At 58.9% G+C, this 18,971-nt stretch overlaps 1 protein-coding gene across 14 annotated transcripts in view; it reads right to left on the reverse strand.

Annotated features, from left to right (window-relative positions):
- Positions 1–18,971, reverse strand: part of ANKRD11 (ankyrin repeat domain containing 11) — a 180,711-nt gene that overhangs the window by 18,496 nt on the left and 143,244 nt on the right. For 13 of the 14 annotated variants that reach the window (XM_047846188.1, XM_047846191.1, XM_047846183.1 and 10 more), the window contains 2 exons: positions 14,069–14,213; positions 8,053–8,191 (listed from right to left, as the gene is read on the reverse strand). In XM_047846188.1, the coding sequence (XP_047702144.1) occupies positions 8,053–8,191; positions 14,069–14,155 (226 nt within the window). In that variant the 5' untranslated portion in view covers positions 14,156–14,213. Of the gene's footprint in view, positions 1–8,052; positions 8,192–14,068; positions 14,214–15,747; positions 15,770–18,971 lie in introns of those variants that run through there. The other variant, XM_047846187.1, reaches the window with a different exon arrangement.

The following is an 18,971-nucleotide window of genomic DNA, read 5'->3' on the forward strand; positions in this document are numbered from 1 at the left end:
GCCCTGAGCTGCTCCTTCGCACGGCCTGAGTACAAACAATGACAGAAACAAGGCCCACGCCCCCAGGACACACGAGCTGACCTCCTGCTCTATGACTCAGACACAGATGCCCCACCAGCTTGGTGTCTCCAGCACGGGGCCCTGGTGTCAGGACAGCAGCAGGAAGGCACGTGCACACAGCCCTGCTCCGCAATCAGGACCCGATTTCCACCCAGTCTCCTAGGAACCACCGCTTGGTCTCCAACCACAGAGCCTCCAGCCTCTCAGGGCCCCTGTGCCTCCCTGGGGGCCGCGGAGAGAGGAAGTCCGCCGGAGGAGGGAGACAGCAGAGTGCAGAGAAACACGTGCCACACGAGGATTCCTGCTCATGGGGACATCTGCAAATTACACTAAGTAACTTCAGAGGACAAGGCCGGTGGCCCAGCTCTGCTCTCTGGGGCAGGCCTAGGGAGGTGCAAGGCTAGGTGTGGGCAGCGCGTCCTCAGAACAGACCCCACAGGACCCTGAGGTGCCAGAGGGACCGGGCACAAGGGCACTGCAGTCACTGTCTTCAAGTGACAACACAGGCAGCAGACTCCCTAGCGGTCAGGGGTGGGGGTGGGTTGTGGCGGGGGTCCCAAGAGACACCCTTCCTGGGAGTGGGAGCCGAACACCTCCACAGCCTTGCGCCCAAAGGGCTTTCTGCGGCAACAGACCGTCCCCCACCGCGGAGCAGGACGTGACGGCACCACACCAGGCCCGCGGTCTCAGGAAGAGACTCCGTGTGCCCGCCGCACCGGGCCTCCCTCCCCTCTGTGGCCAAGAGCCCGGCTGAGGCTGGACGATGCTCAGGGAAGCGGAAGGTACTAACTCCCTCCTGGTGGGAGGGGCCTCGCACAGCCCACCTCCCCACACAGGTCTCGGGGGCGTTAACGGGAGGACATCTTCCGAGTGTCACCACAGGAAAAAGCCCCCAAATAGAATCCCATCTTCTAAGACACCCTTCTCTCCACCAGCCCCCACACCTCCCAGTACCCAGAGGGCCTGAGTCCAGCCAGGCGGCGTGTGGCCTCGGGTGCGGGGTGCCCAGGGCAGCTTGGACTTCTGGCCAGAGGAGCCAAGTGACACGCGGTCAGGGTCACCTGCCCCTCTTCCCAGCCGCTGCTGTGCCTGTGATGGGGTGTCCACAACAGGGCGGTGGGGGTGGGGAGGAGGCTGCCCAGCCTACCTTTGCACCCCCAGCCCCAGCTGGGGAGGGGGGGGCACTCGCCAGAAGAGGAGCTATGACCCAGAGCGACCTCTCAGGACAACCCGAGAGCCTCTCTGGCATCCTGCTCGTTTTTGTTTCTAATATCCAACCAGAAGCAAAGGAGGACTCCAGGAACTCCCAGCGGCCCGTGCCAGGCTGCAGAGCAGAGCGAACCTGGCAGGTCGAGGTGGCCCTCCAGGCCTACCTGTGCAGCCTCCCTGCAGTGACCTGCAGGCAGGGACCGGCCACTGGCCTGCAGCCTGGACACGCCTCTGGGGGCTCCGAGGGCTCTGCAGAGGCCCGGGAAGGAGACCGGCCACCCCCGTCCTCACGGTGGCGGAGCTGGAGCAGCTCTCAAGGCTGGGGCCGTCCCCCCCCCACCCTCCCGGCCCCGTTCCGGTCAGCCCAGCTGTGGTCCTGGTGGGAGATGATGGTTTCACCCGAGCCCGGACAGCTCCCCCGCGTCGCTGACAGGACAACAGCTGATGTGACACCACCCGGGGTTTTTGTATGGTGCCAGCTTGCCGCGGTCTGTGCCGTCGGTGCCCCACCGCGTCACCCCTGCCCGGGTGCAGCCACCCAGTCGGCAGACGCAGGTCCCCACTCTCCGCAGCCCATCCCACCAACCCGGGCCTTCTGGAACACGCTCCCTCCACACACCACCGCAGCTGGCGGGCTAGAGTGCGGCCTTCCCGGGGGGGGGGCTGAAGAGACCATGGTTCTCAGACTCCACTTCCTGCCACTGCGTTTCCCTCCCCAGCAGAACGTGGATGTCACCGCAGTTAATCTGGCAGCAAGGAGGCAGGTGTGCCACTGAGACGGCCTTCCTCACGGAGCCGGGCAGGAGTGCCACCTGCCTCTGCCATCTGGCCGGCACATGCGGACGCGCACACCCACCTGTGTCCTGCCCGCGGCACAGTGCGCCCCGATGCCCAAGGACCCCGTCTCACAAAGGCCCAAGTCTGCTTTCTCGTCCACATCCTGAACCTCTCTCGTTTCCTCCTCCTCTTCCTGTACCTCAGTGCAGGCGATCTCCTTGCTGACGACTATCCAAGCCACCAATTCTTTCTTCTGTCGCATCTAATGAGCTATATGATCTGCCCGTTGAATTTTTAATTCCATTGGCAATTTTCATTTCCATGTATTCCGTTTTGTATTTTTAAAAATCTACGTGGTGTTTTCTGGCAGCGCCTTGTTCCTTGCTCACGTTTTCAATTTCTCCTCTCTTGCACCCTACTGACCCGTGCTTTGTATCCAGTCATCCCCACGCAAGGTCCCCGCGGCTGGTTCTGTCTCAGGATGGCGGTGTCTTCCACGTGGTACGTGGTTCTGACCCGGCACTAGTGTTTGCCTGAACACCGGGGCCGGGACACTGCACGGAAGCCAATGTCTCTGGAGAGGGCTGGCTTTTGCTCTGGTCTGGGACTGGATGGGGCTCATTTCCGGGGACAGCTCTCAAAGCCCCTTGCCCCGTCTGGATGCCAGCCGGAGGAGACGGAGGGCTTTGGCTCAGGGATGGTGCCTTCCAGCCTGCGGTGTCCCTGATGTGGCTTTCAGGGGCCTGTCCACTGTGGCCCCGAGGGGCCTGAGGCCGGCAGCTGACTCCCACTGTCCTCAGCCCCCAGGGCCCTGGAGCGCTCACAACCAGTCCTTCGTTCGGTCATCACTCATCACCTCTGACTTCTGGGCTGTTCCAGAAGAGGGCTTTTCAGGAGACAAAGTCCAGCACACTGGTCCAAAGGGAAACCTCCACCTCCTACACCCCACCACGAAACCATACGACGTCAACACTTCTTGCGCCCCACTCCACAGAAGGGCATCCGGTGGGGCACTTGTGGGATCGCAGAGCTCCCGGAGATACCAGGAGGAGCTCAGGCAACGCCGACGGCAGGCAGGGTGCTGGCCTACCGGGGGCACCCCGCACCCATACCAACACAGGGCCCGACCCCAAAGTTACGAGGCTTTTGGAAGACCACTTCTGCCAGGGCAGCGTGCACGCTGGAGACGACCCACATCAGGCAGGGAGCCGCAAGGGGGCTTGTCTCTGTCCGGCCTCACGCTCAGGTTCTCCAGATGCTGCAGGACCAGGACTCAAGGGTCCCCCCCCCCCCCGCCCCCCCAGTCTGCATGGGGGCACTTGAGTTTTGTTTGGCTTTTCCCTCCATCTTCCTGGTTTGTACCCACTTCTCTCTTTCCTTTAAAGACAATTACCACCACCGGTCACTTAAGACAGAGGGGATATTCAGCAAGCCCCTGACTTCTCTGGTCTTGGTCTCCTCTGTCCCAAAAGAGAAGGGCTGGGGTCCATCTCCGATGTCTGCCTTCTGCGGTGCAGGTGGGGCTCTCCCAGGTCATGGGCTGGGTGGGTGGCCTCTAGTCAAGGGGGACCACAGTCCTCATTCCACGGACGCTGGGAAATTCAGGGAGGGCTGTCACAGCCGTGGGGAGGAAGCCAGGGTATGAGAAGGCGATGCTGGCATGAACACCCCACAACCCAGCTTGACCAACACTGACCCCTTTTCATGGCACCAAAGCATGGCGAGGACTTTCAAAAATCAAGCGAAATAAACCCTAATCCAAACCTGCACCGGCGTACGAACCGTGCCGTCAACCTGCCGGCCCCGGGGCCGGTCCGTACAAGCCTCTGACCATCGGTCAGCCCCTGCCCCAGACCCTGGGAGCACCACCGGGCAGAGTAGCCACATTGCAGCCCAGGCTCCCCCTAGTAGCCAGCTCCCCTGGACTGCACTCCATGCTTTATCAGTCATGGTCCTAGGGACTCCTCCCTGTGAGTCACAGAACCCAGGGTGGTCGTGAGGGTCCAGCCCTGCAGACTCCCACCTATTCTGCAAATGGGGAACATCAGGAATTTTAAGTATAAAGAGCCTTCCTTGGCCAGTCCACACTCCCCCCCCACCCCCCACCCCCCCGTACAGGAAGAAACTGTCCAAGTTTAGGGAGGAAAAACAATGCAGAAAAGGTGTCCCTGTGGGTGGCACATGTCCTCTCCAGCCAGAGGCTCCCCTGCAGCTCCCCCCACCACCACAGGCAGCGCCTGGAGAGCCAGGGAGTGAGCAGAGAAGCCCTTCACGGTCACGTACATGCCGCCTCCAGCGCGCAGCAGTGGAGCCAGAGTCCTTCCCCAGACAGGGACAGTCCCAGAGGAGAAGTCACAACAGCCACCCCTTCCGATCTTACGGAACCAGGGTGACCGTGATTTCAGTAAATACGGGAGTGTCCCCAGACCCCTAACACAGAGCGCACGAGTAGCTTACATGTCAGCACTGCTGAATAAACATCCAGATACTGGACACAAGAGTGTTTTTCACAAAAAAAAACAAACCTTAATTTCTCACTGCTACAAAGAAACGTTCAGGTACTGAGAACAGGCAGTTCCCGATGCTTCTGATGGGGCGGTGCTCTGAAGGGCGGGGCGGGGGGGGGGGGCGCTGTGTGGCCTCTGGGGATGGGCAGGGCCCACCTTGGTGGCTTCGGGAAGGAAGTGGCTTCGGGAAGGAAGTGGCTTCGGGAAGCAAGTGGCTTCGGGAAGGAAGTAGCGGGGCTTACGTCCACACTAAAGGACGGAAAACTGCAACACAGCAGTGGGCTCATGCAGAAGCCTGAAGAGGGTGGGTGGGCACGGAAAGGGGCCTGAACATTTGCTTAGAGATTTAAGCTGAGGAGAAATTTAATCTGCACAAAGTAGACAGATTAGTGTACTTTGAAGCCAGTGCACCCAACACCGCAAGTGGAGACTGGGCAGCGGGCCTCAGGCGACCTGCCCGGGAGAGGCCACCCTGTGGGGCCTCCGCCTCCTGTTCAGCGGGGAGGGGGCAGGCTGCCTTCCCCAGCGGCCACGGGAGGAGCCGTCTCCGAGCTTCTTTTTCCTAGAAGACGTCAGGCTGCTTTGGGCAAGCACACGCGGCCCGTCCCTCCTGCGCCCAGACAGACCTGGCTCCGGAAGGACGAGCTGTCCGGGGTGCCTTGTGGGCAGCTAAAGTGACCAACCACCTGCGGCGGTCTGGCTTGGATGCAGAGTGCGTCCAGCTTTCACCACAGACGAGCCGTATTGCTCTTGGCAGGCCGCCCCCAGGCCTGACTAAGCACTGCGGAGGCCCCTCACGGGGGTCGAGGAACCAGGACAATGCTCTCCGGTGGCTCGGTGGTCCCTAGGAGGGGGCTCATCAGCCTCTTCTTCCCACCTGGGGGGCACAGCTGAGGAAGCCATTTGTCGCTCAGGGCCCCGAGTTCTGGAGCCTTCCGCGGCTCTCCCCTCCCGGTGAGCGCAGGGCCGCATCTTCCCAGCAGAGGGCGCCGGAGGGACACAGCAGGAGCAGGGGGCTGGGCAGGGTGGGGGGGGGATACAGGGAACCTCGAGCAGACCCGGCCTGGCCCCGAGGGGACTGGAGTCCCCCAATCTCAGTCACTCGGCACCCACAGTTCACTCCTTCAGTCTTTCCCCGCGTGGCTTCTGCCTCCTGACTCGGTGGGGGAGGCACAGCCCAGCGGCCGGGAGCCACCTGGCCAGAGGTGTGCAGCTCTCAGAGTCTGCACCCGGGTCAGGCACTCCGCTCGGCAGAGGTGCAGACGGGACCGAGGCCTCCAGGGCCAGCCGGGGGCCCCACAGCCCGCTTCCCAGTCCTGTGTGTGACGCATACAGATTCGAGTTCGAAATTTCAGGCTCCTGATCCAAGTCCTGCACGACATGCACAGAAGAATCCTCTCACTGGACAATCTAGCTGTGTTATCTTAACAAAGCAGATGTAGACGATGTAAAACCGGCCCCCAAAACGATCATAACAGGAGGGCAAATACCATATTTCATATGTATTTAGATTTTTGTAACATAGTCCTTGGCCGGGAAATTCTGATTTTTAAACGTTCTTCGCCTTCTTCCTACCCAACGGTGACTCCTTCCCTGCCCTCACCTGGACCCACAACTCACAGAGAAACAACGGGCGCACTCCCTGCGCACCCCGAGAGTCTCCCGGACGCCCCAGAGGACCCAGGTGGGTTCAGGCGAACCCACCTGGCAGCCTCTCGCTGAAACACTGGCCAGCAACAGACGAATCCAGAAGGCTGGCCGGAAGCACAGGAGGCCAAGAAGCCAGCGGAAGATGAAGCGGGAACTGCCAAGAAGTCCTCCCCAGCAGAGCAGAGCCGACAGCCCGAGAGCAGCTGCCTACCCAGGCGCACGCGCAGCTCAGACAGCAGGTTCTCTCAGGAAGCAGCTCTTAACAGCGGTTCCCTAACTCACAGCGAGGCTGCTGGGGCATTTACAGGAACATCCCGGAAGCCAGACACCAGCCTCACACCCCCAACCCATCCACACAGCTAACGACCAAAGAGCAACCCCAGGCCCCCCACCACTAAGACTGGTATCGGCACCAAAAACAGGAGGGAGGACATCCAGGCTGCGCTAACCGCCCTCATTTCCTCCGGGCCTAAAGCCTGACCCACAGCAATGTCTGCGAGCCCAGGGCACCCACATGCATCCGCGGGCCTCTCCCTGTCCCCACTGTGCCAGCTCAGCCACAGGAGCCGTGGGCCATGTCGAACCCTCGTGAAGGACCCCTGGGGGGCTCACAACCTTCCTCAATATCCTTGCCGGCAAAACCAAGCCCACTTCTCTGGCTTTTACATGACTGGACATATGCTCAGGGAGCTCCTGCACAGGAGGAAGCGGGGGAGGGACCTGTGACCTCGTGAATAAAAGCCATGGCACAAACACACATTTCCAGGCTGTTCCCTCTGCCGTTTCTCCCCATTTTCCAGCCTGCTTATCTTGTCTCAGGCCCTGCCCACTTTCCCGCTACCTGACGTGGACCCTCACACGCAGGAAGTCCCATCCACACCCATTTCTGGCAGGGGCCTCTGTTCCTTGCCCTCTGGTTGAATTCACCGCAGGTTCGATGGCCCTCTGGGTGCTGTGTGGCCCTTTTCGCCCGTGCCCGCGAATGGTTCACATGTCTAGAGAGCAGTCAGATGACCGGCAGGCTGGGCAGGCCCCTGAGCACAGAGGTCAAAAGGAAGAGGGAGCTTGGGCTGGCAGGAGAAAGCATGGGCCCCAAGAGCTGCTCAAGAAGGCACTGACTTTCAAGTGTGTGTGCCCAGTGTTATTAGCCCCCCATGCACACACACATACAGAGACAGAAGTGCACGCTGTGTGCAGACTCACGTTCACGTACACACACGCACACGCATGCACACACACACGCACACACACGCACATGTGCACAGCCCTGCCCTGCACCCCAGGCCCCGCCACACCCGCGGGAAAACTGCACTGACTCTGGCTCCCTCTCAATGCTCCCTCTGGCTTCTATTCCACACAACTGGGTTTAATTTGTGCGCTTTTGTAGCCCTAAGGGAAAACACACTTATTCTCCAACACAGGACTTTCAGGGGACTGGACAGAGCCAGGGGGGCCCGGGGACCTCAGGGCAGAGGAGCCCACGCTGATGGTCACAGCTGGGCACATACCAGGAGCCTGCGCGGGGGAGTGTTCCTGCCTGGCACTCCCGGGGGGGTTCCCTGCGTGTGAGCCTTTCCTGTCCGCACAGAGTCAGCCCGAACATCAACAACAGAGAAGATGTCCTTGCAGCTCGCTCTGGGCCCCACCCAGGCCTCTAGCACAACTCCTCAGAGAGTCCTGGTGCACAGCCGAGGGGTGCAGAGAGGCTGGGGGGGCCCCTGTCCTGGCGGCCCACCCCAGGCAGGGGCCAGGGTCGGGAGACGCCGGAGGGAGGGAGGCCAGCACCCTTCCCGTGGAGGAGAAGAGTCAGGCGGGGGCGGTCGGCAGGGAGGGAGGGCAGCGCCCGTACCTGTGTCCGAGTCCTTCTGCTCTCCATTGGCCCCCACAGTGAAGGGCAGCTTCCGCTTGGTTGCTCGCTCCCTCACCTCCTTCCCTCCATCGCCGCGGTCCAGCTTTGGGGTCTTGGTCAGAGAAACTTTATCTTTATCCTAGAAAAGAAAGCGACGCTTTCAGGAGACGTCATTCCCAGATTAAGTTTTCAGAGTCCTCACATCTACTACGATTTCAGTTCACGTGCCCAGTAGAGCAAACCTCGTGTGTGGACAATCGGCAGCACCTCCCGCCCGCCGGGCCCAATCAAGCACACGCGGCTTCCTGCCCCTTCCTCTGGCCCCAGGCAGCCCCGCTGGTCATCCTGAAACCGGACCATTCTCAGCAAGACACCAGGGAGACACAAGTTGCCTCCAGTGCGGCTTTCCCGGGGAGGGATTAAATAAGGAGGAAAAGAGCGGGCCGTGAACAGGCAGTGCTGGCGGGTAGAGAGTCCTGTCTTCCACTCCGAGCTCCTCTGCCCGCAGGGCCTCCCCCAGGTGCTGCGCTCCTCCCTTCCCGGAAGGGGCCTGCCCGAGACACCAGGGGGTGGCTCTCGGGGACAGATCCTGCGGGCCAGAGCCCTGTGGCGGTTGTGGGGGAGAAGGGGGGAGACGTGCTGCCATCACCTCCTTCCTATTCTAGTCTCGGGGTGGCTTTGCTGCGGGGTGAGGATCACGAAGCCCGCATCCCAGCGCCGTCCTGACCAGCGGGCCGGGCCGACACGGGCGAGTCAGCACCAAACCTGCCCCGGGGCCGCCATCCGCAGAAAGACAACACCCACTCAGGATGAGCAGGTCCCGTGTGGAAGCGGAAGGTGCCTAGGGCCCCAGAGGGGAGGGGTGGGGCAGCCCGATCCCAAAGTGCAGGTGGCGGTAGGGTGGGTGGTGATGGACCCGGCACCGAGCGGAGGCAGGAGCACCCCCCCCCCCCCCCCGCCGATCCCCCCCGGCCCCCTGCCGGCTGCAGTAGCTGACAGCCCTGGACCCCCCAGAGCCCTGGCTGACGACACCGTCCTGGGTGGGGACAGCTCGGTGGGGTCCTCCACAATTCTAACCAACACGCTGTCCCCGTGCGCTTGTGGCACAGCACCACCCCCGGCCTCCCGGCCCCGTCCACAGTACGGCAAGAGGCTCCGAGGGGCACGCAGAGGGCTGACGTGGGCGGGACAGAGCTGGCTCCCTTCCCCGCCGGGAAGCTGGTTCCCTGCAATTTTCCCCGGGGAAGCTGTTAGCCAACGTGGTCCAGCCACAGCCACGAGCCCATGCCACCCCCACAGCAGCAGGGGTCCTTGGGGCTGCTCCCGGGAGGCGCCACCTGCCAGGACTGAGCACAGCCACGGTCCCTACGGCCCACGCTCCTGACAGCCCTCCGGCTTCAGCAGCTAGCATCTACCAACCACGGCAGTCAACGGGACACCCTCAAATGAGCAGGGACACTGCTGCTGGAACACACTGCCAGCTTCGAGGGCACGTGGAGTGCAGAGAGGGGCCCAGGGCAGGGATGAGGAAGGGATCCTGGGAGACGGGGCTGCACAGACATGCCCCTCATGACCTGCACCCTGCCACCCCTAGCCCTGACCGAAGAACACCCACCAGCAAAACCCCCGAACTGTGTAAACACTTTCCCACCAAGAACGCTCCTGGCGAGTCTGACCTATGGGTATATAAAAGAGATAATATAAATAATAGCAATCACAAAGCATTCAGGAATGCAAGAAATTTCGAAGATCAGCGTAACGTGGGGCGCCTGGGTGGCTCAGTGGGTCATCAGACTCTTGACTTCGGCTCAGGTCATGATCCCAAGCCTGTGTTAGGCTCCACGCTGACACCAAGGGACCTGCGTGGGATTATTCTCTGTCTCCCCCTCTGTCCCTCGGCCCTCCCCCCCCGCTTGCCACGCATGCACACTCACTCATGCGCTCTCAAAATAAACAAACTTAAAAAGAAATCAATGTAAATAAAGTTAAGAAAATCATATGACCACCCCAACAGTTGCAAAAAAGCCTGTGATAAAATTCAACACTGATCCCGACAAGAGCTCTTGGCACACAGGCGCAAGGTCCCCAACACCTGACGGGCGACAAGGGGGTGTCTCCTCTAAGAGGGAGGGGCAAGGATCACCACAGCTACTGCAGAACGTAACAACTGTTTCTAAATGAGCAAAAGATCTGAATGTGCGCTTTGCAAAGGAAACTATCCACGTAACTAACTCACATTTGGGAAGATGTTCTGCATTAGGATAATGCAAACTAAAACCAGGAGGAGATACCAATGCCCCGACCAGAGCAGCTAACAGGAGGGGCTGAGTCTGGCTTCAGGTCAGGTCAAGATCTCACGGTTCGGGGGTTCAACAGCTCGGGGCCTTGCTGGGACTCTCTCTCCCCCTCTCCCTCTGCCCCTCCCCCGCTCGTGCTTGCTCTAGCTCTCAGAATAAAGAAAAGTTAAAACAAAAAATAAAATGAGAGGCTGGCTGCATCAAACGCTGTCAAGAACGCGGCAGAGCTGTTGCCGGCGGGAAATCCAAACAACGTCAAGGCACAGAGGCCCTGTGCTCACGAGCAGCACTCCTGCTCAAAACAACAGAAACGAAACCTCACAACTGCCCCTCAGAGGGCAAATGGATAAACCAAGTCCAGCCCAGCCACGAACGGAAAGTTCCAGTGTCAGAAAGGCACCAGCACACACAGCCTCGCGGAGCGGCTCCCGGGAGCAGACGGGACCCCTGTGCTCAGTCGCCGAATCCAGACACAATCTCCTCCGGAATCGGATTTGGCTCAATCCTGTCCCCGCCACTTTCCCTCAGCAAAAACAACGTATTAGTCTTAAGATGTCATGAGTATATGCGTGAAAATCAAGCCATTCAAATTAATAGGTGAATCAGGAGCTGCTAGATGCAGAAAAGTAGCTGGTTTTTATGGACAAGCAACAGTTGGAAAATAACGTTAAAATATCACTGAGGTTACTATCAAAAGACATCAAATACACAAGACAATCTAACAAAAGATGTTTAAGTCCTTCACACAACTGGAACACATTTCTGAAGAAAATGAAGACTTCTAAAAATGGAGGAACACCCATGTTGGTGGGTCAGAAAATACAAAAACTGTTCATGTGGCAATTCTCTCCGGACCCATCTTTGCGTTCAAAGTGATCCTGTCAAAATACCAGCAGGCTTTCTCTGGAAATCAACCGGCTTATTCCAGAACGTATATGGAAATGCAAAGGGTCAAAATTAGCAAAGACGATTCTGGAGAACAACAAAGTCTGGCAGACTGAACTGCAGACAACCAGACTAAAATTCTAGCAGCCGCTCGAGGGGGTCGTGGACCAAGGGCCAAAGGTTCAGAAGGAAGAGCAGAGGACAAAGGCGGGGGAGGGACGCTTTCCCGTAAGTGACGGTGACCATGTGAACACCCACAGGGCAGGAAATGAACACTGGGCCCCCACCTTAGGTGGCGAACATCGGCCCCACGTGAATCACAGACTGAAGGGACAGGAGAGTACCCTCACAGAGAGGGACACAGATGAACCAGCAAGGTCCCCCCCACTCCCCCTCGGGTGGCTAGAGGAGAGCCAAACCAGCTGTGTGACAGGGACAGGGGCCGGCCTCAACTTCCCCAGCGTCTGGGGCGCAGAACTGAGGCGATCACCTTGACAAACTGCCAAACCGGGTCTACCAGCGTGCACGCGCTCACGCCATCACCTGCCGCGCCCCCGCGGGAGCGGCCCGAGTGCTCCTGGGTGGCAGAACGCGACCGGAAGTGGCTGGACATTCGTCCATGGCAACCGCACAGCGAGCCAGGGAGGGGCTGCTACGAGGAAGGCCCTCTAAGTCGGACGTGATAGTGACCAGCTCGTCCCTCTTACAAGCCCCCCCAGGGGGAGACTCCTCCATGGTGACACACGTTGGGGACCTCCCAGGACGGTGACAGTGCTGCATATTCTGATCCGGATGGGGACTCAGCCCAGGTTTTGAAAGTGAACTAGAAGACATGACCTCTATTTCGCCAGAAGCGCTGACAGTCCTTGGGTCCCAACTCCTCACCTCACTGGCCGTGCAGGAAGACCAAACACGTGCCACATAACCAGAGAGGGTCAGGGGCTCACCCCTGAGACGCGCAGCGGCTCTGACAAGACTCTCGGGGCACACGTGGCTTCAGAAGCTTGCTGAGCAGCTGGGCTGCGGCAGGGAGCTCACTCGAGTTTGCTGGGCTTCCCTCGCTAGCACGACGGGGATCGCCACAGGAGCTAAGAAAATGTTTATCTTGGCTGGCACAGGGGCAAAAAAAAGTACAAAGCTACCTTACTTCAGAAAATAACAAAGCCAAACTCACACATCTCCTGTGGCAAATGCGTAGGGGCTGCCCCTGCGGACCACAGCAGGCCCCTATGGCCCAGGGAGCGTTCTCCCATAAAAGAAAGCGACTCGCACCGGCCTGGAGCAAGCCCTGTGTTAGAAGGCAGCCGGGAGGGCACAAGGCCCACACAGCCGCCCCTTCAAGACAGGTGCTGAGCTCTGGACACCTTTTCTGGCGCCACCTTGGTTGGCGAGTCCTTCTGGGCAGGCCGTGCACACGGAGAACCGGGCCGGTGGACACAGCAGTCTGGAGCCCCTGCTGCCCACCCACGTGGAGGAGCCAGCCGGGGTAGGGCTGCGTGGGGCCTCTCCCTTGTCCTGTGACCACGGAATCCACACACAGACCCGGGGACCATGACCACCAAGGACAACCTGGCCACTCGGGATGAAAGTGTCCCAGAGTGGGAGTTAGCAAGCTCCCCCACGCACATCTGTCCCCACGGGCTCCAGCTCCTCGCGGGCACGCCCATCACGAGCTGCTCCCGGACCCTCCACAGGCCTCCCAGGCACGCACACCTCTCCTATGCAAGCTCGGGCCACGCGCAAGCCTCGGCCTGCCCACAGCTCCATGCCGTGGCTCCCACCCATTACTGCACTGGGTGCTGGGGGACAGGACAAGTGGGAGAGAATGTGCAGCCACCAATGCCCAGATGCCAGGGCCTCAGAGGCCCGGCCACCCTGACGAGCACCGAAGCCGATGTTCACGACCCGATCCACGTTGCACCTAAACCAAATGGGCCGCACGGCTCTGCTCACTCTGTCCTCACGTGGAAGACATACCCCACCCAACCAGGCACCACCAGAGACGTCTCGGCAGGTGCACCGACAAGAGAATCTCCGTTCATACCCAAGTGCTGAGACAGACGGGGCAGGGAGGCAGCTCAGAAGACCAGCACCGGGGACGAGAGTCACGCAGGCCACCGTGCAGATGGCCTGTCATGTGGGCATCAAGGGAGACAGGGACGCGTCAAGACCGAAGGTGGCGACAAGGGCAGTGCCGCGCCACGGGCGAGGCAGCACGGCCCTTACCTCACCTGCAACAGCACAGCCACGGGTGTCCCTGCTGCAGACGTGCTCGCGGTCACAAACAGAGCACCCGGCAGGGCCTGCACCTGCTTCCTTCCGTCCGACTCCAAGTCCACACTCACAAGTGGCACCCCAGGCTGCAGGACAGGGGTACCTGGAGCCCAGAGTTGACAGCACTCTTCTAAGACAGGGGAATTTAGAGTTATACTGCCTTTTCCTATTCACATGCAGAATGAGCCAAACTGGAAGTCAAAGCACATACCCCACAGAGTTTCTGCTCAGGAAAAGGCAAAGATGGCTGGACGACAGACTTGGTTTCAACGAAGCCATGACAGGCATCTGTGGCCCCGAGAGCCAGAAACAGGCCAAAATCACATCATCTCCACTACGAGACACACGTCTCGGTTACGTGTACAGAAACATCAAATTTAAAGCTTAACTTCGGTCCCCGAGTTGTGAGCATCATCCTCAAGATCAAGGTCCTCTTTGGCAAGAGAGGATGGTCTCTGTCTCACCACGGCCGCAGAGGGAACGGGGGCAGACGGACAGCCAGAGCAGGCGAGTGTCCAGCACCGGGGAGCCAGCAAGGAGGACGGCAGCTCAGGCGTTACCTTTTTCCCCGTTTGTTTCTCCACCATGTCGTTGCTGAGGGAAAAGTCTTCGTGCTGTGGTGTTCTAGAACACCCGCCCTTGGGCATCGTTCTTCTCCCCTCACCCGATCTTCATTTATACCGCCATCGCTTCGTCATCAACCGTCTGCTCCAAAAGAGAGAACACAGAGGGTCAATCAGGGTCAATGCAGACAAGGCCCAGCCAATCTCAAGTCCGTGCCCCAGAACGGACTGAATGTCACGTGCTGCTCGGATGGGCTGTGCTCCACGCGGGGACAGGTGCCCAGAAGGGGACCTCAGGACTGACTGCCCAGGGAGTGGAGGTATACTCCATGATGCAGAGGTTGGCCCTGTTCTTCTGGGGGCCCTTCACCTGCCCCCCACCCCCCGGGCAATATCACATCCCAGGTGCACCCTCTAAGCCATGGCCTCGACCCTACTCACCCTCTAGGAGAGCAGCCCCCTTCCCGCACAGCCCCCTTCCCGCAAAGCCCCAGACAGAAGGTTGGGACAAGCAAGAATCCTTTTGCTTTCCAGAAAGCACCACACGGACCTCAATTCTCCAAATTCTCCCAAATAAAATGAGCAGAAAGCAGCCATGTGATGCCTCTGAGGGGGTTCTCACGGTTCCCCAGATGTCCAGAAGGCTTTGATGCCCAGATCTGTGCCCAGCGAGCCAGACCCCGCCCAAGGGCCTGAGGCCCAGCCCCTGCACTTCCCAGGACACACACTGTGTTGTTTATCATACTTTTTATTTTCTGTATTTTGACGTTCTGACCTGTTCAAAAACACAACACAACCTTGCTACCTGGGGAGACACTGCCCGCCCCCCCCCCCACCCCAGCTGGCCTTTTCTTAGAGACAGCAAACCTCTCCTACACAAACCTACCAGCCACCCCCCGTATCAAGCACATGCAGGCCAGCCACCAGGCAACTGGAGACCAGTGCACAGCCCACGGCCGGATTCAGATTAGCCAGTCCTAAGCTGTCCACCGTGTCTGCCTGCTTTCCCTGCAGAAACCCCAGCAAAGGCTCTGGCAAAGACCTCGTCCTGGCTCCTATCGAACGCCTCCTGGCCATCCTGTTCCCTGGTGGCCTTGTGCGGGCTCCCTCTGGGACCTGAGAGTACAATCAACTTCCTTTCAGTGTCTGCCCGTGGCTGTGTGACCTGACCGTACCAGGGCCCCTTCCATCCCTTCTGGACCTTCTGTCTGCTCCCTGCATACACGCTGTCTTCCTCTTTATACTTTTTACATTTTCATCATCAGAGTTAGAAAACATTTTGTTACTTTTTTAAGTTTATTTATTTATTTTGAGAGAGACAGAGACAGCGTGAGCAGGGGAGGGGTAGAGAGAGAGTCCCAAGCAGACTGTGGACTGCAGGGCCCCATGGGAGGCGGGGGGTGTTGGACCCACGAAACTGTGAGGTCATAACCTGAGCCACCCAGGCGCTCTTAAAAAACCTTTTCAACAAACAAACCACGTGCAGCGTTTAATCTCCTCTTTTTTTCTCAGTGACACACCTCTGCGCTTTGCCATCTTGGATGAGTATTTTTTGTAACTAGCTCGCCTGCAATTAATGGCCTTGGCCAGGCAAGAAGTGTGGCTTCCGAAGTGCCGTCTGTGACCAGCAGCTCCACTCCCTGGTTCCTCCTGCTCCCCGTGTGCTGGAAACTAACCTGCCATTCACCATGTCTTCTGGTTCCCCACTTGACTGATCAAATCTCACAGAGTATCCTCTTGGTACGTAACTGACCTAAGAAGACATCTAAATCGATTTGGGGCAGAGGGGCAAGGCTGACCGCCTCGATTCATTTCCTGACACTTGCTCCCCCAACAGGCAAAGCAGGCTGAAAGGGGGCTTCCGTCCACACGCTCCAGTGGTTGGGGCCGAAAACGGCACTTGCCCTCTCCTCTGCTTGAAGCCGTGAATTCGACATTCCTCTCCAATTTTCCACTACAAAACCAGAGCATCTCGGCCTAGATGAGGAGTAACCTCTCAGAGCCGGACGCCGAGGCTGCCGCTGGGACTCATCGGCAATGTTTCAGTAGAAATTTAAAGATTACACAGAATATGCATTTTTATAAGTTCCTGCCTGCCTGCTCTCATGATGCAAAATCGAGCACAGTCGTCACAGGGTGTCCAACCCTCCTGCTCTTGGGTGTGAAACACGAGTCCATGGAGATCACGTGGGAAACACCCAGGCCAGCAAGTGGCCACAGCACAGACCCCACGATGTCTGAACCCTGGTCTCTCAGGCCACTCCACACTGTCTACACCAGGAGATGGGCACAGGTGGCCACTTCATTCTTTAAACGAGTGACTTCACTCTGTGTCCCCGCACTGGCTTGGCTCAGCAGTCCCTATTCAAAGCAGAGTTTTGAGACCCCTGCCTGGAAAGGCCTGCCTCCCCTCCTCCCACTCGCCCTCCCTGGGAAGGACAGCATGACAGCCACGGAGCAGCAGGGAGGGAACACAGTACAGTTCCACGACAGCTGCCCCAACCCACAAAGCCTAATTATCTTTCCAAACAGCCCCAGAAGCCGCAAGGCAAGAGGAAGGAGTGAAGTCTGTTGTAAGCAGGCGCATCCAGGCTCTCGGGTCCTTGTGCGTCCTGAGAGCCCTGGGGTGCTGTTCTAGCTGGGCCAGTTCTGAGGCAGATGCCCAGCATCACTGGGAAAGAGCTCTTCCTGGGACTGGACAGAGATGGTGTCTGAAGTACAGGCTGAGCCAGTGTCACCTGAAGGCCTTCCACGGAGGCCCTCAAAGGCGCACCCGCGGCGGCTCGCAAGTACCGTGCAAGCTATTAAGTACCACGCCAAGGCTGCCTGTCACGGTTCGCGCAGCCAGTACGAACACGAGAACACCGAGGCCCTGGGTGCACGTCACTGGGTCCAATTCCTCTGACCCAGCCTCCTCTGCCACAGGCAGCTGTCCTCGTTCCCAGGAGGCACTTGCCGGTATTTTCTGCAAACCTTTTAAATGAAACATCTAGTTATCTTATTAGCAAAAATGGCTTTCTTCTGGAATAACAGAGAATGGCCACCAGGACTAACAGGCCAGGGCAAAACCACAGGCAATTCGAGGGAACGAAGCAGAGGAGGCTCTTTTATAGCAGAAGGCGGGAGGGAGGGTGGGGCTGTTGTACACTAAGAGTCCACTGGAGTAAACTGGGAGCTGGAGGTATAGCGGCTTCTCACTGGCTGGGCTGTGGCCGTCTCCCATTGGCTGGGCTGTGGCACTCTTCCATTGGCTGACCTGTGAGTTGTGACAGTCCCTCATTGGCTGGACTGTTACTGGGGGAGGAGGAAACCTCCCGACCTCCCGGTGGGTAGTAAAACAGTAAAGTGGAATCGGCCTGCAAGTTGGGCCTGTAAGTGACAACCAGTGCTGGGCACGAGAGCTCCCCCAGCCTGCCTCCCAACTCCATTGTAAATAAAATTTCCCTTTACTAATTTTCACATCTCATTTTGCGAGCATCCAGCTAATTCCATGCAATCTGTCGCAGAGTGACTGTGGGCCCAAACCCCATCACGACGGCCCAAGGGACATTTCGTGCCAGCCCCTGGCCAAGTGCAGCGTCCTGTGCCCAGCAGTGGGCCTTTGTCCTGAAGGCCGCTGTTCTCAGGGCACCACCCCACATCTGGGAACCCCCCCCCCCCGCACCTGGCTGGTTAGCAGTGTCATCCCCGATACTGTGTCTTCTTTTCCATAAGACGTTGTGCACGATGACAGCCAAGACCACCTCGGCCACCTCACCGCCGTGGTTACAACCACCTCAATATTCAGAACTCGTCAGAAGCGTGAGGACCAGCATGATGGCCAGTTTCCTCAGGGCCTGGGAGCCCAGCACACTAGACTCATTTCTTTAAGGGGCGTCACGGGTTCACAAGGGTTGTCAGCTCCAAGGCTCAGATTGCCACCGACGCATTCCAGCTTATTTTCTGGGAGAGCTGGATGCACTGGGTCAACCGTCCTGTCTTGTGCCTCACGGGACCCGCCTGGAACCTGGAGAGCCAAGGGAACCCGAGTCCTCCCTGGTGTTTCAATGACAAGCTAGCTGAGATCGTCTCAAACACAGTCTTCTTCCATCTACCTGGTCATCCCAACCCTCCCGTAGGCTGTCTGGTCTCTGTGCCATCCCACAGCCCCGTGACCAGTCCGCCTCTCCCTTGGCTTCAAAGGGAAGGATGCAGACACGGTGAGACCACAGCAAGTCTCACCAGCACCACGACCTCTCCTAAGCCAGGCAGTGACACACGTCAGAAGCTCAGCTCGCCGCTTCTTCCACGGATCCTCTCTGAGGGTAGAAGCCGCCACAATGCCACAGGCCTCCCTGCTCACTGCTGGGCATTCACTGCTCAACCCAAAAAGAGGCTGGGACCCCCGTCCCCACACAGCCATCACAGTGGGGGCAATATTTGTGGCTGGGGCGGGGGGGGGGGGGCCTCCCTTCTAACAAGTTACAAGGCTACCTGAACCTGGGCTCTGGGGCTTTCTAACCAAATAACCCAATGGATGGCTGTCAAGTCTCAGACCCCGGAGGCAATCTGGCCATCCCTACTCAGACACGCCGTAAGTGCCAGTGTCCGAAGATGCCTGGTCCTCCTCAGAACCACGCATCCCACAGCACTCTGGGACACACACGGACCGGACACTTGGCACCCGAGCAGAAGTACATCGGGAAACGTGTGCAGAGCAGCGGGAATGTGGGGTGAAGGGAGCACGGCTCCCTGCATGGGAAGAGCTGCCGGATGCAGGCATTTCCCACACCCCCAACTGAAAAGCAGCTAGCTGCTCTGGCTTCGCAGGCTGTTGGGGGGCACGGAGACCACTCAGGAAAGCACTCAAGAGCTTCTGGAGCTGGGCGAGTCTTCTGAGAGACCCCGGCCCGTTCCCCGA

The sequence above is a fragment of the Prionailurus viverrinus genome, unplaced genomic scaffold (assembly GCF_022837055.1).
Source record: "Prionailurus viverrinus isolate Anna unplaced genomic scaffold, UM_Priviv_1.0 scaffold_38, whole genome shotgun sequence".
In the NCBI taxonomy this organism is placed as follows: Eukaryota; Metazoa; Chordata; class Mammalia; order Carnivora; family Felidae; genus Prionailurus; species Prionailurus viverrinus.